This window comes from Drosophila kikkawai, chromosome X, assembly GCF_030179895.1.
Source record: "Drosophila kikkawai strain 14028-0561.14 chromosome X, DkikHiC1v2, whole genome shotgun sequence".
In the NCBI taxonomy this organism is placed as follows: Eukaryota; Metazoa; Arthropoda; class Insecta; order Diptera; family Drosophilidae; genus Drosophila; species Drosophila kikkawai.
The window spans coordinates 16296088-16310610 of NC_091733.1; the positions used below are offsets into that span (position 1 = coordinate 16296088).

A 14523-nucleotide genomic window follows, 5' to 3' on the forward strand; every position below is an offset into this window, starting at 1 on the left:
GGATAATGGGAGTTGGTAAATAAAAGATGGAGAGTTAAAGGTGTTGACTCTGAAAAAATGTATATTAAATAAAAGAAAATTGTTTGGGTTGAGGAAATCCAAGAAACAAGAAAGAAATTTGTATACCGTAGCAATTTCCCTTAGGATCCTGGCATCGAAACAAAAATTAATCATAATTAAACCAAAAAAGAAAATAATTTTAGTCAAATTTTATAATTTAAGATTGAATTTAAGACTGAATTTTAAGAATTTTAGGTTTTAAGAAATTAAAATTTTGGTCAAATTTTATTAATTTCAAAGATTTAAACCCTTAGAAAATGTTAATAAAATTTATATAATACTTTTTATTAATTATATTCCCATTATTTATATTTAAAATAATATTTTATTTTAAATATTTTTTCCAAGTAATCATTGTAAAAGCTCTCCCCAAAACTCCTCCTTTTGGCTGCCAAAACCCGAGTGGCTTCCAAAAATGTAGTTGCAATTGAGTGAATGTATTTGAGTGTGTGAGTGCCAGTGCGTGTGTGTGTGTGTTTTGTGGACCATTGTTTACAATGTGGCACAGTTCCAGCTGTTACTACCACCCACTTTCCTGTAACCACCCAGCACACGCACATAAATTGCTGTAGTTGTAGCTAAACATAAGTTATGTGTGCAAAGTGCACACACAAAAGCGAGTGACGTGGGCGGGAATGGGTTGCCAAAAGGGGGGGGAGGTGGGGATGGATGGGGTCCAAGGGCACTCATGAATATCAGGGGTTAAGCCAACTGTTGCATGTCAGCAGATGAAATAACGCGAATAATTGCCGCATATTTGTTATGAGCTAGAGATACCCTGTAAAAGCACACAAAATGTTAGAGATTTCAAGGTAAATTATAGAAAAGATTTTAAATTTTAATAAATAAATTATAAATTATATAAAATATAAATTATATAAAATATAAATTATATAAATTATGTAAAATATAAATTATATAAATTATAAATTATATAGATTATAAATTATACAAATTATAATAAAATACCAGCTCTCACCGGAAATAGCCGCCTTCCAGCTGTCAGTTTTAACCGTGTTACAGTGTTTTACAACACTTATTTTCCCTAGATCTGTCAGTCTGTGGCACCTTCTCAGCTCCAGCAGCTGCCTTTTTACGATTGCAAAAATTCTCGTGAAAAGCTGTTGGCTCCATCACAGTTTGAACTCTTTCCGCACGCTCCACTTTTCTTCTATTTTTTTCTTATATATTTTTTTAGCAATTTATATTTAAGCAATTTTCACATCGCCAGGCTGCTGCTGCATAGAAAATAAAAGCAGCAGCAGCAGCAGCAGATGTCTTTGGCTTCAACTTCATTTTCAGCGACTTCTGCCTGATTAGCGGCGCTTGCATAATCTCAACATTTTCGCATTTTCATTGCAAATTATACTCCGGAAAATTGCAGGTGGAGAGCCAGTGGAGATGCAAATTGAAATGATAATTAATTATGGCAATCAGGCTGCCGTCCTAGACCCCGAAAAAAAAAACAAAACAAAGATATACTACTACCTCGGACTCGGAATGGAAATGAGAACGAGATTAACGGCTTGTCAGAGGCGGTTGGTCTGGGAAATGTTTGCTGTTTTCAGTTTTCCATTTGCAGTCTGCAGTCTGCAGTTTCAGCCAGTGCATTGTGAAAATTGCGTAACAGAAACCGAGACAGAAACCCAAAAGCAGAGCCAGAAAGATCACAGCAGAACTTGGGTGTCTGGGCCCACAACTTGATTTGGGAACCGAAATTAACTTTGCGGCCACTCGGACTATAAGTTATGTCTGCAGCAAATAAATAAAATTACAGTCAAAGTCAAAGTCTGGCTAAGGAAAATAATAATTTTAGAGCAGAGAAGTCTCTGCTAAATATAGAAATTGCAAGCATAAGATATGTGTTTTTAGGTATTTGTATTATTAATTTTTAATTTTAAAATATATAATATTTTAATATATAAATTCCTCTTAGCGTTATTCCCTAATTTTTAAATAATTTTTCACACATTTCCTTCAAGTTTTGTTAGCATTTTTTGCACATAGACTGGCAGCTGCACAAATTGCGGCTGCTCTCATTAGAGCCCCGCCCCAAGTAAAAAGTAAACAATCTCAACGATCCCTTACACACACACACACACTTGTAACACACACACACTATGTAATCGCCACCAAATTGACAACAATAAAAAAAAAGGAGCAAATTCATGCAGCACCTGTCAGGAAGATGGAAAATGAAGCCGACCTGACGATGCTCACGCACGCTCCTCTTTTTATTTCTTTCCTTTGTGACTTGAATCTCTTCAGCAGCATCTTATATGCATATGTGCACTGAGAGAAAATTTTGCTTAAAAAAGACAAATTTCAAATAGAAAACTAAATAGAAACTTGGGGTTATTAAGAATTATATGCGATGAAGCAACATTTGATTATGTTCTTTAATTTTTATTTTTTCTAATTTTTTCAAGTGCCTCATAGTAGTTGCTGTTTTAGTTTTTTTTTTTTTTTTTGCATATGCAGACCAGTTGTTCAGGTTGCCTGGACATGTTAATTTTAAATTGGGTAAGCAAACTTGGAGGACTGCAGAGCTGCGAAAACCGAGGGCGAAATTGAGTTGCCGCACGTCTTTGCCATCAGCGTCACTTCCAGCTTCTCTTTTTCTCTATCTTGGGCCCGGTTCTTTTGCACTTTTTTTCACCATCTAGTGGCAATTACCGAAGAGCAAATCGGTAGCCAACTAAAAAAAGATACAACAACAAAAAAAGAGGGGAAAAACAACAACCCAGCAGACAAAGAGCGGACTTGATGCGAATGGATACGAAAAATGCCCGCTAAAAATATTTTAAACGGATAAAGATTTGGAATTTCCGCATTAGTTTCGCTAAATGCTCAAAAACGTAAGCGAAAACGGACGAATAGCGGTCGAGCTTTGCGATTTCTTAGGATTATATCCGAGATAATGATGTCGTAAAAGGTCCGCAATTGAAGCCTTATTCGGATTCCGAAAATTATAGCATTTTCAGCCACAAAACCCATAACTTTATTATCGTTTATGAGCCGGAATTTGACGTTTTGCCCGCTTGAATCCCGCAAAACTATCGTTTTCAATATCATAAACGTAGGTTTTTGTTTGCTGGGAAGAGGCAAGACAAAGCCAAATAACAATAAATTTGCGCAAGTGAAATTCGAGAACTAAAGGTGACTACGTGAGTAAGGAAACTATCGGGGCTTAAAAATATATAAAATTAATTAAAAATATATATATTTATATACCTATTATTTAAAGGGTTCCTAGCTGAAAGAGAAACCCCTTCAAGAGGCTAACCCTTAAATATTCTGGATTCCCTGCTCCGCATCATTTACATTCAACTAGAAATCAAGCGAAAACTTTTACCCCATCGCAGGCTGAATAATTTGGATTTTGGGCTTTGGTATCCCATTGGCCAAGTTAGCTTCTTTTGGGCAGTTGTTTCTCTGTGCCCATTTTGTTATAATGATGATGACGACGCCTTGGCCGACATTCAAACGTCAGGCAAGCGAATTAAATGAAGTTGACTTCGTTCGCCTCCAGATGCTTATCCGTTTTTAGAATATCAATTATAAGTCATTTGCTTGTGGGGCACGTCCGCCACACAGTTAACCCTATAGTGCCAGTGCGAAGCTGTTAAAGTGCTTTTTAATTTAAGCCCATTTTAATTGTGAGAACTTTATTCTATTTGTTTTGGTTTTGGTGTTTGTCCGAAGAAAGAGTTTTTCACAATTAACCGGTGTAATTACACTTTATGAGGTCTTTTTTTACCCAATTAAATGAATGTTGCTACCACACAGAGTTGGTAGCTTCTGAAAAATATCTGTTACTTTGACATACTTTCCCATTTAAGACCTACGATTTGATCTGACAATTAAATTACCTTCCGTTGGATCATTAATGATACGAGATTGGATCCAGGCAAAGACCCTTTTCGGTGGTCCCTTCTTTATAGTTCGCAATTAATTGAGTTTTTATCGATCCAGGGATTATGATCACTGCTATATATAGTCCGATTCCTTGGGGAATCGAAGGCGCCGCCGCTGCTGAGCGAATAAATATTTATGTAATTGATGCAGCAGTTAATTAATTGCAACAAGTCCTGCGTTTCTTTCTCTCAGTTTCTCTTATTTTCAGCGAACAAAACACTGGAAATGTAAGGCAAATCATCATCGACATCATAAGCAGAGGCAGCTACGCTAACTGCCTGCACGGCAAGAAATTAAGATTGCACTTGATATGGTGATGGAAAACACTGGAAACAAAAACAGAGTTGAAAAACGGAGCTACATAATAACTTAAAGAGACTTAATCAAGGTCTTAAGGAGACTTCAATAAGATTTGTTTTAATAACAATACTTTCTATTGAAAAGTCGTTTTATTTTAAGCAAACTATATGGGATTTTTTTAATTTAAAATAATTATTTAATTTGATTTAGTTTTAGTTCTAGAGGAAAAATAATTAAAATTCTTTAATTTAAATTCCCAAAAATTGCTTTTTCTTCTCTTTTAATAGTATTTATTCTTCTCTCCTTTTTTCTTTACAATGCAAATCCACATAATGGCTGGCCAAATCGATGAGGAGAGCCGCCCCGATCACGAACTCATGGACTCGACTTCAGATCGAAGGGTAAGACCAAGTCCAAGACCCAAGTCCAAGTTGGGTTTTAACCAAGCTGGACTGCGATTGGACGCCTTACACCAAACGGCGTGTTGATGCTAACTGAATGGCCAACAAGAGAACCCAAAGAAAAGGCCATTAAATAAAAGATAGTTGAACTGTGGATACCCTTTCCCACAAAACATTTAAGTAATTCACAATTTAAAACTTTATTTTAACACCTTAAACTTAAAGAAAAAAATATATACAAATTTATAACAATCAAAGAACTGTCACAAATCTTGTGATGTATTCAAACTAACCTATTGGCACTGGGTACTGGGCAAGGCCATTAAAAAACTAGCCGAGGAGGAGCGAAAAAAACGAAAGACTTAAGGCACAAACTCGACGCACATGTGTGTCTGTGTGTGTGTGTGTGTGCAGTGTTGGCAGTGACTATTTAGGCCCGGTTTAGACTATGCACTGTATGCACTGCTGCCAGACATTCCGATGCAGCAGGTGTTTAGCATAAGTAATTGATATTCTACACACAATCACCGAAGAGCCATTGCACCAAAGAACCAAAGAACTGGAAGGCACCCAAGGGGAGGGAGGGAGTAGAAGAGCTGTAGAGGCACAGGAAAATGAAGCAAACAGGGGAAATTCGAACCAGAAACTTTAATGAACCAGAATCGTATATGTATATATATACACAGAAATCGGCAAAATGATCATAAAAATGGGGCCAATACTCCCCAATAACCGATCCGATATGCTTGTGGTCTCATTATTTACGATTATTGGTAATGAATTTGCATAAGGCGAACGCTGAAAACCGAAAAAACTTCACACAAATCAGAAGCTTATTGGCCGCTATTTAGCTGCGGCCCATTATTATATTGCTTATTATTCAGACGATTGCTTTGGCGCCTCAAAAAAATCCATATTCGCTTTGGCGACTGGCAACTGGCAACTGGCGACTGGCGTCTCCATCTAACGTCCAGCATTTGCTGTAATTTATGTAGATTTTTCACTTTAACTTTACATAAACCACAGCGGCGGACACGAGAAATATCGAAACGCCTAAACAAATGCCAGTCAGCAGCGGCGTTAGATAGATCGCAGCGACTCTGTATTTAGTTGATGGCACAGAGGCTTAGAAATCAAAGGGTTTGTGTCTTAAAGTTTATAAATAAAAGTCTTTATAATATAAAAAATATAAGTATACTTTCTTAAAAGAGTTCTAGAAGGTTGAATATACTATATATATTTTGTTCTTGGATTTTCGACTGTACGAAACTGTACAAAACTGTTGTTACAGTAACCCTTACGTTCCAAATGATGCGTGTCTTTAATAATAACGGTACTGTATACTGTAATCGTATATCAACCTTTAGTTATTTACAGTGAAACTGTAAAATACAGTAATTCACCAGTATTTCGTAGGTTAGGGCCTTTTTACTGCAGAATCGTGGTTGGATTTACTGTAGAGAAGTCATAAGACGTAAGGCGTTACGTTGTTGTACTGTGGATTACAGTAAAATCCACCTATGATTTTGACTTTGATTGTGAAATTGGTTGGATTTACTGCTGGAATTTTTTCTGTCCAGATTGACTCTTTATTTTTAGACATATATTTTTATATTTTTAAAGAAACCCTTTAAGCTACGCCCCTGACATTTAAAGACCATTCATTGGCGTCGACTATTAACATTTTGTTGTTGCGCCAAATGAAAAATTATGCCCAACCAGCGAGATCATTTAAAAGAAATATCTATATGAGCCAAACAAGAAATAGAGGAAAAACTAACGCCCACGTGAAACGAAAACATGAAATCGAGCGACTACAAAACTGAAATTGAAATCGAAAAAAAAGAAACTCAAAAAACGAAAACGTAAACGAATCGAATGCAAAAATAATATATCTATTGGTGGAGTTGGACGCGGGACAATTAATGCAAAAGGTCATTCGAAAACTCAACTCAAGTCCAGTCGCAGTCGCAATCAGCTTGCTGAAAAACCAGTAAGAAGTCGAGACATATGGCCTAAGGCCCCCCTTTCGAGTGGGTCTTCTAGAAGAGATATATATGTTAAAAAAAAGAGTAAAATGGTAATATGCATGTGGCGCTGTCAGCTTTTTGTTTGACATGGTCGAGAGTGAGGCAAAATGTTTAATTATAACATTGCAAATTGTTTTAATTGCAGCTGAGACCGAATTAAATTATATAAGAGACCTTGTCTTGGGTTTGGATAGCTTGGCATTCACGCAGCGGACTTTCTACTTGAATGGCAAATGAGAGAAAAATAAAAGAAATGACCCAAATACTTGATTAGAAATTACAGATTTTTTTTAAGATAAATTTATAGATTTATTTTACAGAAATATAAATATAAAATCCTTACAACTTCAACCCTTAAAAGACACATTTCTGCCAGACAATGTCTTGATTTCTTTCTTAAAATAGCAAACATTTTTCCCCATTTTTCCTGGTTTTCCTTGCTTTCCCTTTCAATCAAACACGTGTGCCCTTGGAAAGGTTCTTCTGCCGGAAATGGCAGCGGCATCTTAATCATATCCACTTAGACTAGATAGATTAGGCAACCTTTTCGGTGACCTTTTGGCCGCTTTTATTATAGTATATATCAAGAATCGAATCGAAATCGGACTCGGAGTCCCTTTTTTTTTTTTCCTGAGCACAGGATAATTTAAAATGATTCGCATTTGCCGTTAAGTGGCCGCCACTCGAAGGCGGAAACGGAAACTAAGCTTGCCCCGAGGGAAACTTCCTGTTCACCCACTCCTGGCCTTCTTTTGTTGTTTTGGAATGCCATGAGTTGGCACAAAAAAAAAATAATGCACTACCACGATTTTTGGGGGAGTGGGTGGTCATTCTCATTACGAATCCATCTTGGGGCCAGATGATGGTCATCAGTTTTTTTCCCTTGACCAAAGGGATAAAGGTCTCATTGGCAGGACTTCCGGAGAGCTTCTTCACAGAAAAAACAGTTTCAAGTAGAGAAAAATGTATACCAACAGAAAAATCTTGATATTTAGATTCGTATAATTGTATTTCTTTATAAATATGACTCTAAAGAATGTACATAAAAGTGTGAAATCCATTTCCACCCTAGTCTATCGTTTAATCTGTGTCTATATTTATAGATAACTACCAGTCTTTGGTCGCTTTATCTTGGCCACATCAATCACTGTCTCTAGATGTAATGCCCTGCCCCGATTTCCTACCCCGATTAGGTTTTATTTTTGGAAGGCGTTACCCTAGTATTATACCATTTATAAATATACGACGACTGACCCTTGATTTGGCATTAAAATTCGCCATCCTTGGCCAGATTTAGTTTCGGTTTTTCGGTCACAGTCACACATTCAATTTAGGGGTATCATTCTTTCCTGTCCAGGGGGTTCGGTTTTCGGGGTCGTCAATTAGGATATTAGAGCGGAATCTCTGACCCTTCAAGGCAATTTGGCCGGCTTTATTCTCTAAATTATCCCCACACACATCCCTTTGTGACATATTTGGGATCAGTTCGTAGTTTTTCTTTTCGTTTTTCGTGGTCTAAATTGATATGGTAAGTAGTTCTATCGGTTTTTTGTGTGCCCTTGTCTACCGATTAGCTCCCGGAGTTTGCCCTGCCATTGTCATTCATCCTGGTTCCATTTTCCATTTTCCCTTAATTATCACAGCTTTTTATCAGGCCGTCGGGTCGGTTGGTAACAACAGAAAACTCCGATAATATAAATGTATACAAATACAGTTTCCATTTCCGCTGTTGCATCCTTGAGGTGATTAACAATGGGGGGGAGCAAACCTTGGTAATAAAAAAAAATTGTTTTTAAACAACTTAATCGAATTTGTGTTTTGTGATTGACTATCTGTGAGGTGCCAGCCAGGGGTAGATCCAGTGAGTTCTCAAAAAAGAAATATTATATAAAATATACAGCATTTTTCCACGAAATATTCACAAGGAAATTGTCTTCATTTTTGGAATAAATAATTCTAAATTAAATTAGTATTTAAATAAATAATAGTATAATACAAAACATGTAATAATTCAAAGAATTCAATAAAGTTTATAAGAAAAAGCAAAACTAATCAATAAATAATTAGTCATTTATTTTAAATAATTTCTTCAACCAATACTTAGTTCTTAAAAATATTAGTAAATTTTCCAATAAACTAAAAATTCATTTAAAATTTCACCCATAAACTACAATACTTAATTACAAATTTCTTTTTGTCTCTGCTTAATTTTACAAACCACCCTCGCCTGAAGGGACTCCGTTTTTATGTGCTCGCCTTTTGGCCTTTGACTTTGACATAAAAGAGGCGCCGCTGCAGTCACTAAAAAGGGGCGGGGGGCGGTTGGGTTTTTCCAAGGAGTGGGGGGTGTTGATGTTTTTCTATGAGTAGGGAAGTAGCTTAGTGTGTGTGAGGGTGTGCGTGTGTGTAACAAATGCGTTTCTGTTGTTTTGTTACAGCTATTTTTATGGGCAAAAATTGCCATAAAATTCTGTCTCTAAATTTTCCGCCGGCTTTTATTTGTCGCCTACACACAGTCCTTGTGCCCAATCAATTATAGGGGGTGTATACTGTAACACTAATGGAGTGTTGCTGTTTTTCCTGTTTTTTTTTTTTTTAGAAAATGGAATAAAAATAAATAATAAAAAATAAAAATCAATAAAAACAAGAAACACCCCCCAGAAAATTCGCAAAAAATAAGTTTGGCTTTTGCATTTTATAGTTGTATCTTTGTATCTTTGAATCTTGGAATCATTTTATCTTTTTCCAAGGCAAAAATATGCTTCGAATGTCAAATATTTGTGGTATTCCGGTCAAAAAGTTTTGTTAATCTGTAATTAATTTTGTTACTTATTTTGGGTGTTATTTTGTGGTGTTTTTTCTTTTACTTTTTTGACTGACCGAGAGCTTGTTTCTCGTTTCCCATGTTCGGCGCTGTGGAAATTACTCGGGCGCCACAAAAATGCCAAATCAAGTGAAAGTTTCGCCACAGACAAAAACATGACAGCCACACCAACAGCAACATCCACATCAACATCAACAATAACAATAGCAACGACAACCACAAACTACAGATATTAACAGGCGAAACAATTTTTACACATGTCAGTTTGTTGTACACCAAATTAGAAATATGCTTATGAACCGAAAGCAAAAAAATTAAAACACAAGAAAAACATGAACACACGGAGCAGGGAGAATCAACCAAAAAAAAAATATATAAATATAAACTCCCTTGGTTGTTTTTGTTTTTTTTTTTCTTGTTTTCCCCTGGCATTCCAAACAAATGTTTTTCTTCTGTTGGGAAAAATATTTTTATGGACTTCGTTTGCTAATTTACTTTCCGGAATGTTTGACGAGGCTATTAAGCATCTTTCTGAAACTGATTAAAAGGCAGTCTTGGAATGCCTTATGAATGTTTTTGACAGGAACTTGAATACTTTAATTTAAACCACTTACAAGCCTTGTAAAATTACTTGAAGATTGAATAGTTTGAGTTTAAGGTATGTCTTGAATTTAATTTTATTTGTTTTTCAGTGGGATTCAGGTTTCTGTGATTGCTAGAACCTTTTTAGATTCAAGCTAAACGAAAACCAATTTTAATGGGGCCTCCTTGGAAAATCTGTAAAATCAATCAAGATGCCCAACAACAAGTCGTAAAGACCAAAAAACTAAACTGAGACCAAGTCTTAAAACCAAAGTGCACTTGCCAGAGCTATTTTTTATGAATGAACTTCCTTCTTAACGGCGAGAAGAAGACTTCAGGTAAAGCAGCGAAAATAACAACAACTATAACAATGAAGTGTGGGCAGTTGGCTGCCGTTTTCGCGCAACGAAAAAAAAATATACAGGTAAAATCACAGGTAGAAAAAAACAAAAAAAAAAGAGAACGAAGAAGACCCAAGCACTGCGCACGCGCACAGCAGGCGAGTGGCATGCGATCGTTGAAGAAACCGAAAAGAGAGGTCTCTTGGACTGGACAGGAGTGACCCTTGAACTTCTGGCAGGCCACCACCAAGTTGGTTGGGCAATACACCAAGGAAATGTAACCTTAAAACAGTGATGACTTGGCTTTAATAGTTTTTAAAATATTTGTATGGAAAGTTAAACAAAAATAAATAGTTATTTTTAAAGACTAACCTCTAAAATATACATATTTATTTCATTTTTAAACTGATTTGTTGACCAGAAAATCTCCGATCTCTCATCTCTTTTTTTGGTGGCAACCACAAGTCTGCAAATTGAAGCACCGCAACAGCTTCGCCTGGCCGTGGTCTTGGTCTTGGTCTTGGTCTCCGTCTTGGTCTCAGTGTCTCTCTATCCCCCCTTGTATTTTGTATTTATATGGCTTGCAGCAAATATGCGCCCCTATCGGCCAGTTTTGTTGGCCGCCAGCCGCTTCCTCCTTGGAAGCCACCGCCTTGGTTATCGCATAAACCAGTTGCTGCCCTCCATGCTTCTCCTCCTTGGCACCGGTCCTTGTCTGTCCTCTGCCTTTTGTGCGACGCCTTTCATATGCGGACGGTTTTCAGCGTATGAAAAGTGATTTCTTTGCATAAAATTGTGCCCCAACTAAGGTGCACAGGGAGAAAAACTAAATAAACTGGGAGATGGTCTAAAGAAAATATCAATCAATCAAATCAAAGACCCTTTAAAGATATTTAACTCTGATTCTTCCCATTTTGCCTAGTTTTTAGTGACCTTTTTCGATACTCTCTCTATATTTCTTCGAGTGTTTTTAAGCGATCCCAATTGTGGGGACCTGAACTCGAACTCAAACCAAAACCCGGGCCCCAGTCGCTCTCTCGCCTGATGATGATTGGGTATAATGGGTTTTATGGAGCAGCTGCTGCTGCTGTTGCTTCTGATGTTGCGGATGATGCTGCGGAGCCCCCTCTTCAACTCCACACACACACCTTGACACCACCATCTACACCCAGGCCCCAGTCAAGTCAACTTGCTCGGCCGTTCCAAGTTTTCTGCGGCTCACACCTGTGTCCAAGAGTCGGGCCTGACATTTTGAAATATTGCCATTGATTTTGGTTGTCGGAGGGGAACAGCAATGAAAGACAAAAAAAAAATCAAAAGAACGATACAGTTTCTAAGCGAATATATGTATATATCTATAATATATGGCTTATACTTCCCATGGCGAATTCTGGGAGCCTCGATTGTTTGCCCACACAATTAGCAAGATCGCCAGGAATTATGGAAAACAGAAACATTATCGAATTTTTGGGTCAGCGGCGATTGGAATCGCTTTGCATGAATAATTTACAACAATCACATGAGTGCACAGCGAGAAAAATTAACTGAAAACTATACAAAAATAGAGAAAGATCTTAAGTCTTCTTATTTTTCTTTAAATATTTACTTGGATTAACTTTTAGAGACTCTGATTATATTTCAAAGGTGGTCTGGTATTAATAAATATATATTTAAAGCAAAGTATTTTACTTAAAATACTTATTTATAATATTTAATTAACCCTTTTAATAATATTTTTTAAATTTCAGTGAAAACTAAATACTTAAACTTAAGTTATATGGTATTTAAATTTAATTTCCTCTGTTTTCTTTTTAAATATGTGGGAATCGAGCCAGTGTGGCAACTCGATAAGTTTTATCGCCCACATTTTTCAAACAACCGGGCTGTTAAAGTTACGATCCTGCCAAATCGCTAATATGCGATAGGACCTAAAAAAGACCACAAAAATTCGCGAACAGGATTTTTGCAAGCCACGGTCACATTGGATCCCCTCACTTCCGTTCTCTTTCTCACAAGGCGTCCCCGAGTTCGGATTAATTTTTGTCGATCCTAAATCCGCAAGCATCGTGTCGATCCGACAGTATTTGTTAAAGCGAATCATACCCATATTAAGTAAATTTAGTGCTCTAACGTATATTGGTAAGCTTGTGTGAATAATCGATCGCCGGAGTGCTAATTTTGCCTTTTCAAAACAGCGTCAGCCGTATCGGCAGAGTCGTCCAAGCGACCGGCATTGTTTTTGCCAGCAATTGCCCACCACGTGAGGTGGCAGTCATTTGTGGCATTCATCGTTGGCATTGTCTGTGGCTTCTCAGCGGGATCAACGCCACGTGTCATCGGAGCATTCGCACGCACAGCGTGGGGCTGCGCTTCCCATTTCGGCGGCCATACACGTGCCGATTGCGGTGATCCTCGATTTGGATTTTCTTTACCGCCTCGCTCACGCGCCACCGTTCCCTCACACGGCGCGCATATTGGATCGCCGTTCCCTCACACGGTGCACATATTGGATCACCGTGCGTCTTTTTTCGTGGCCACATCGTTCTTTGCCACATCGCCGTGCATCTTTGCCACATCGCGTGCGCTCTGCCGCATCCACACCTTGGCGGGCTGGTCTCGTTCCGCTCACGCCTCACGCAAGGGATTGCGGCCATCCCTGTCGCACATAGTGCGTGTCATCTTCATCAGCGCGAACGACGGAAGTAGCATTACATATCCGTATTGAGAGCTGGTGGCTGATCCGGCCCACACTCTGCTCCAGGAGCGGATAAACATGAATGATAGTGTCTAAAATATAATTAATTTTGCATATAGGAGCTTTTGATTTAAGAATTCGTACTTATAAACCTTTTCGGTCGTAATTTAGCAATTTTTTTTGGGAGATTTGGCAATTATAATATCGTTTTGTCCCTCAAATAACTTAAAACACATACAGCTACACATCACCAGTCATCAGGCCTGCTGACGTCGATGGAGAAAGCGTGAGTACGGCCTAGCCGCAAAACAACAAAATAAAACTGAACCCATCCTTATAATTTCGCCAAGACTTCTGAAATAGTTTGCACATCTTAATTAACTAATTGATTCAAAAGAATATTAATAAGTTAATCTATTTAATGTAAAGTAAAAAAGGAAAAAGCGTTCTTTCTTATCTTAAATTTTATTTCCTTTCATTGGATCTAAAACAAACTGACTCAATAAGAGGTCTCGTAACGTAAATAACGTAAACTTAGGCTTAAGGATTAGATTTAGGAAAATGTCTTTCAATATTATCTCAGCCTGCAATTATATGACTTTGAAAATGAACTAATTTGATATCTTGTTGGGCACCTAAGGGGATGTAGAGCATTGGTTGTATAAGGGTGGAGCCTGAATGGACTTCACAGGTTGGGAGGGTTTAGATTGAGGCCAATAACATCGGAGCCTCATCTTCAATAGGTACACTTCATTCGTCTGATTCATATTATTTACCATATCCCCAGCTAGAGTATCTCTGTCTACAATATTAGTTATGTAGCACCATTGTTCATGTCAACACAAAACCCACGCCCATTTTCCCTGAGCCTGCCGAGCAGAAAAAGTAGACAGAGCGTGTTGAGGTGGACAACGCTCGGTGAGTGTGTTTGTTACATAATTAATTGGCGCCCAAACGTTAAGGCCAGCCCGATGCCTGATTAGGCACCTGTCGTTTGACAGCCGAGCTTCCCGTTAATATTCAAACCATCCACTTCTAGTTTCCGTTTAGTATTTCAAATTCTGTCCTGGAATTGATGGCATCTGGATAGGTTCGGAGCCATACCGGAGGAAATGTAATACTTTTAACTGTTTTTTTTCTATCAGTTCGGTAATAATCGAACATTATAGTTAAAAGAACATTCCAATTTGAGTAATTGATTCCTTGGAATTATAGTTCTGATTCAAAGTCGGTTCTATACCAGGATTTCAATATTCAAACACTACCTTCTTATCAGTTAGGATCGAGATTTTATCTGGCTGGATAGATTCGGCTAGTTACTCTTCTAATTGGTAAGACAAAATAAATTGATATTTATTTTACTACCCTTTAT

At 37.5% G+C, this 14523-nt stretch overlaps 1 protein-coding gene across 1 annotated transcript; it reads left to right on the plus strand.

The window, feature by feature from the left end:
* The first annotated feature begins 4610 nt into the window (after positions 1-4610).
* Positions 4611-13762, plus strand: LOC138929234 (uncharacterized). The gene is made up of 3 exons (XM_070288559.1): positions 4611-4679; positions 12382-12595; positions 12652-13762. The coding sequence occupies exons 1-3, from the start codon at positions 4611-4613 to the stop codon at positions 13179-13181; spliced, it is 813 nt and encodes a 270-aa protein (XP_070144660.1). The 3' UTR covers positions 13182-13762.
* The last annotated feature ends 761 nt before the right edge of the window (positions 13763-14523 follow it).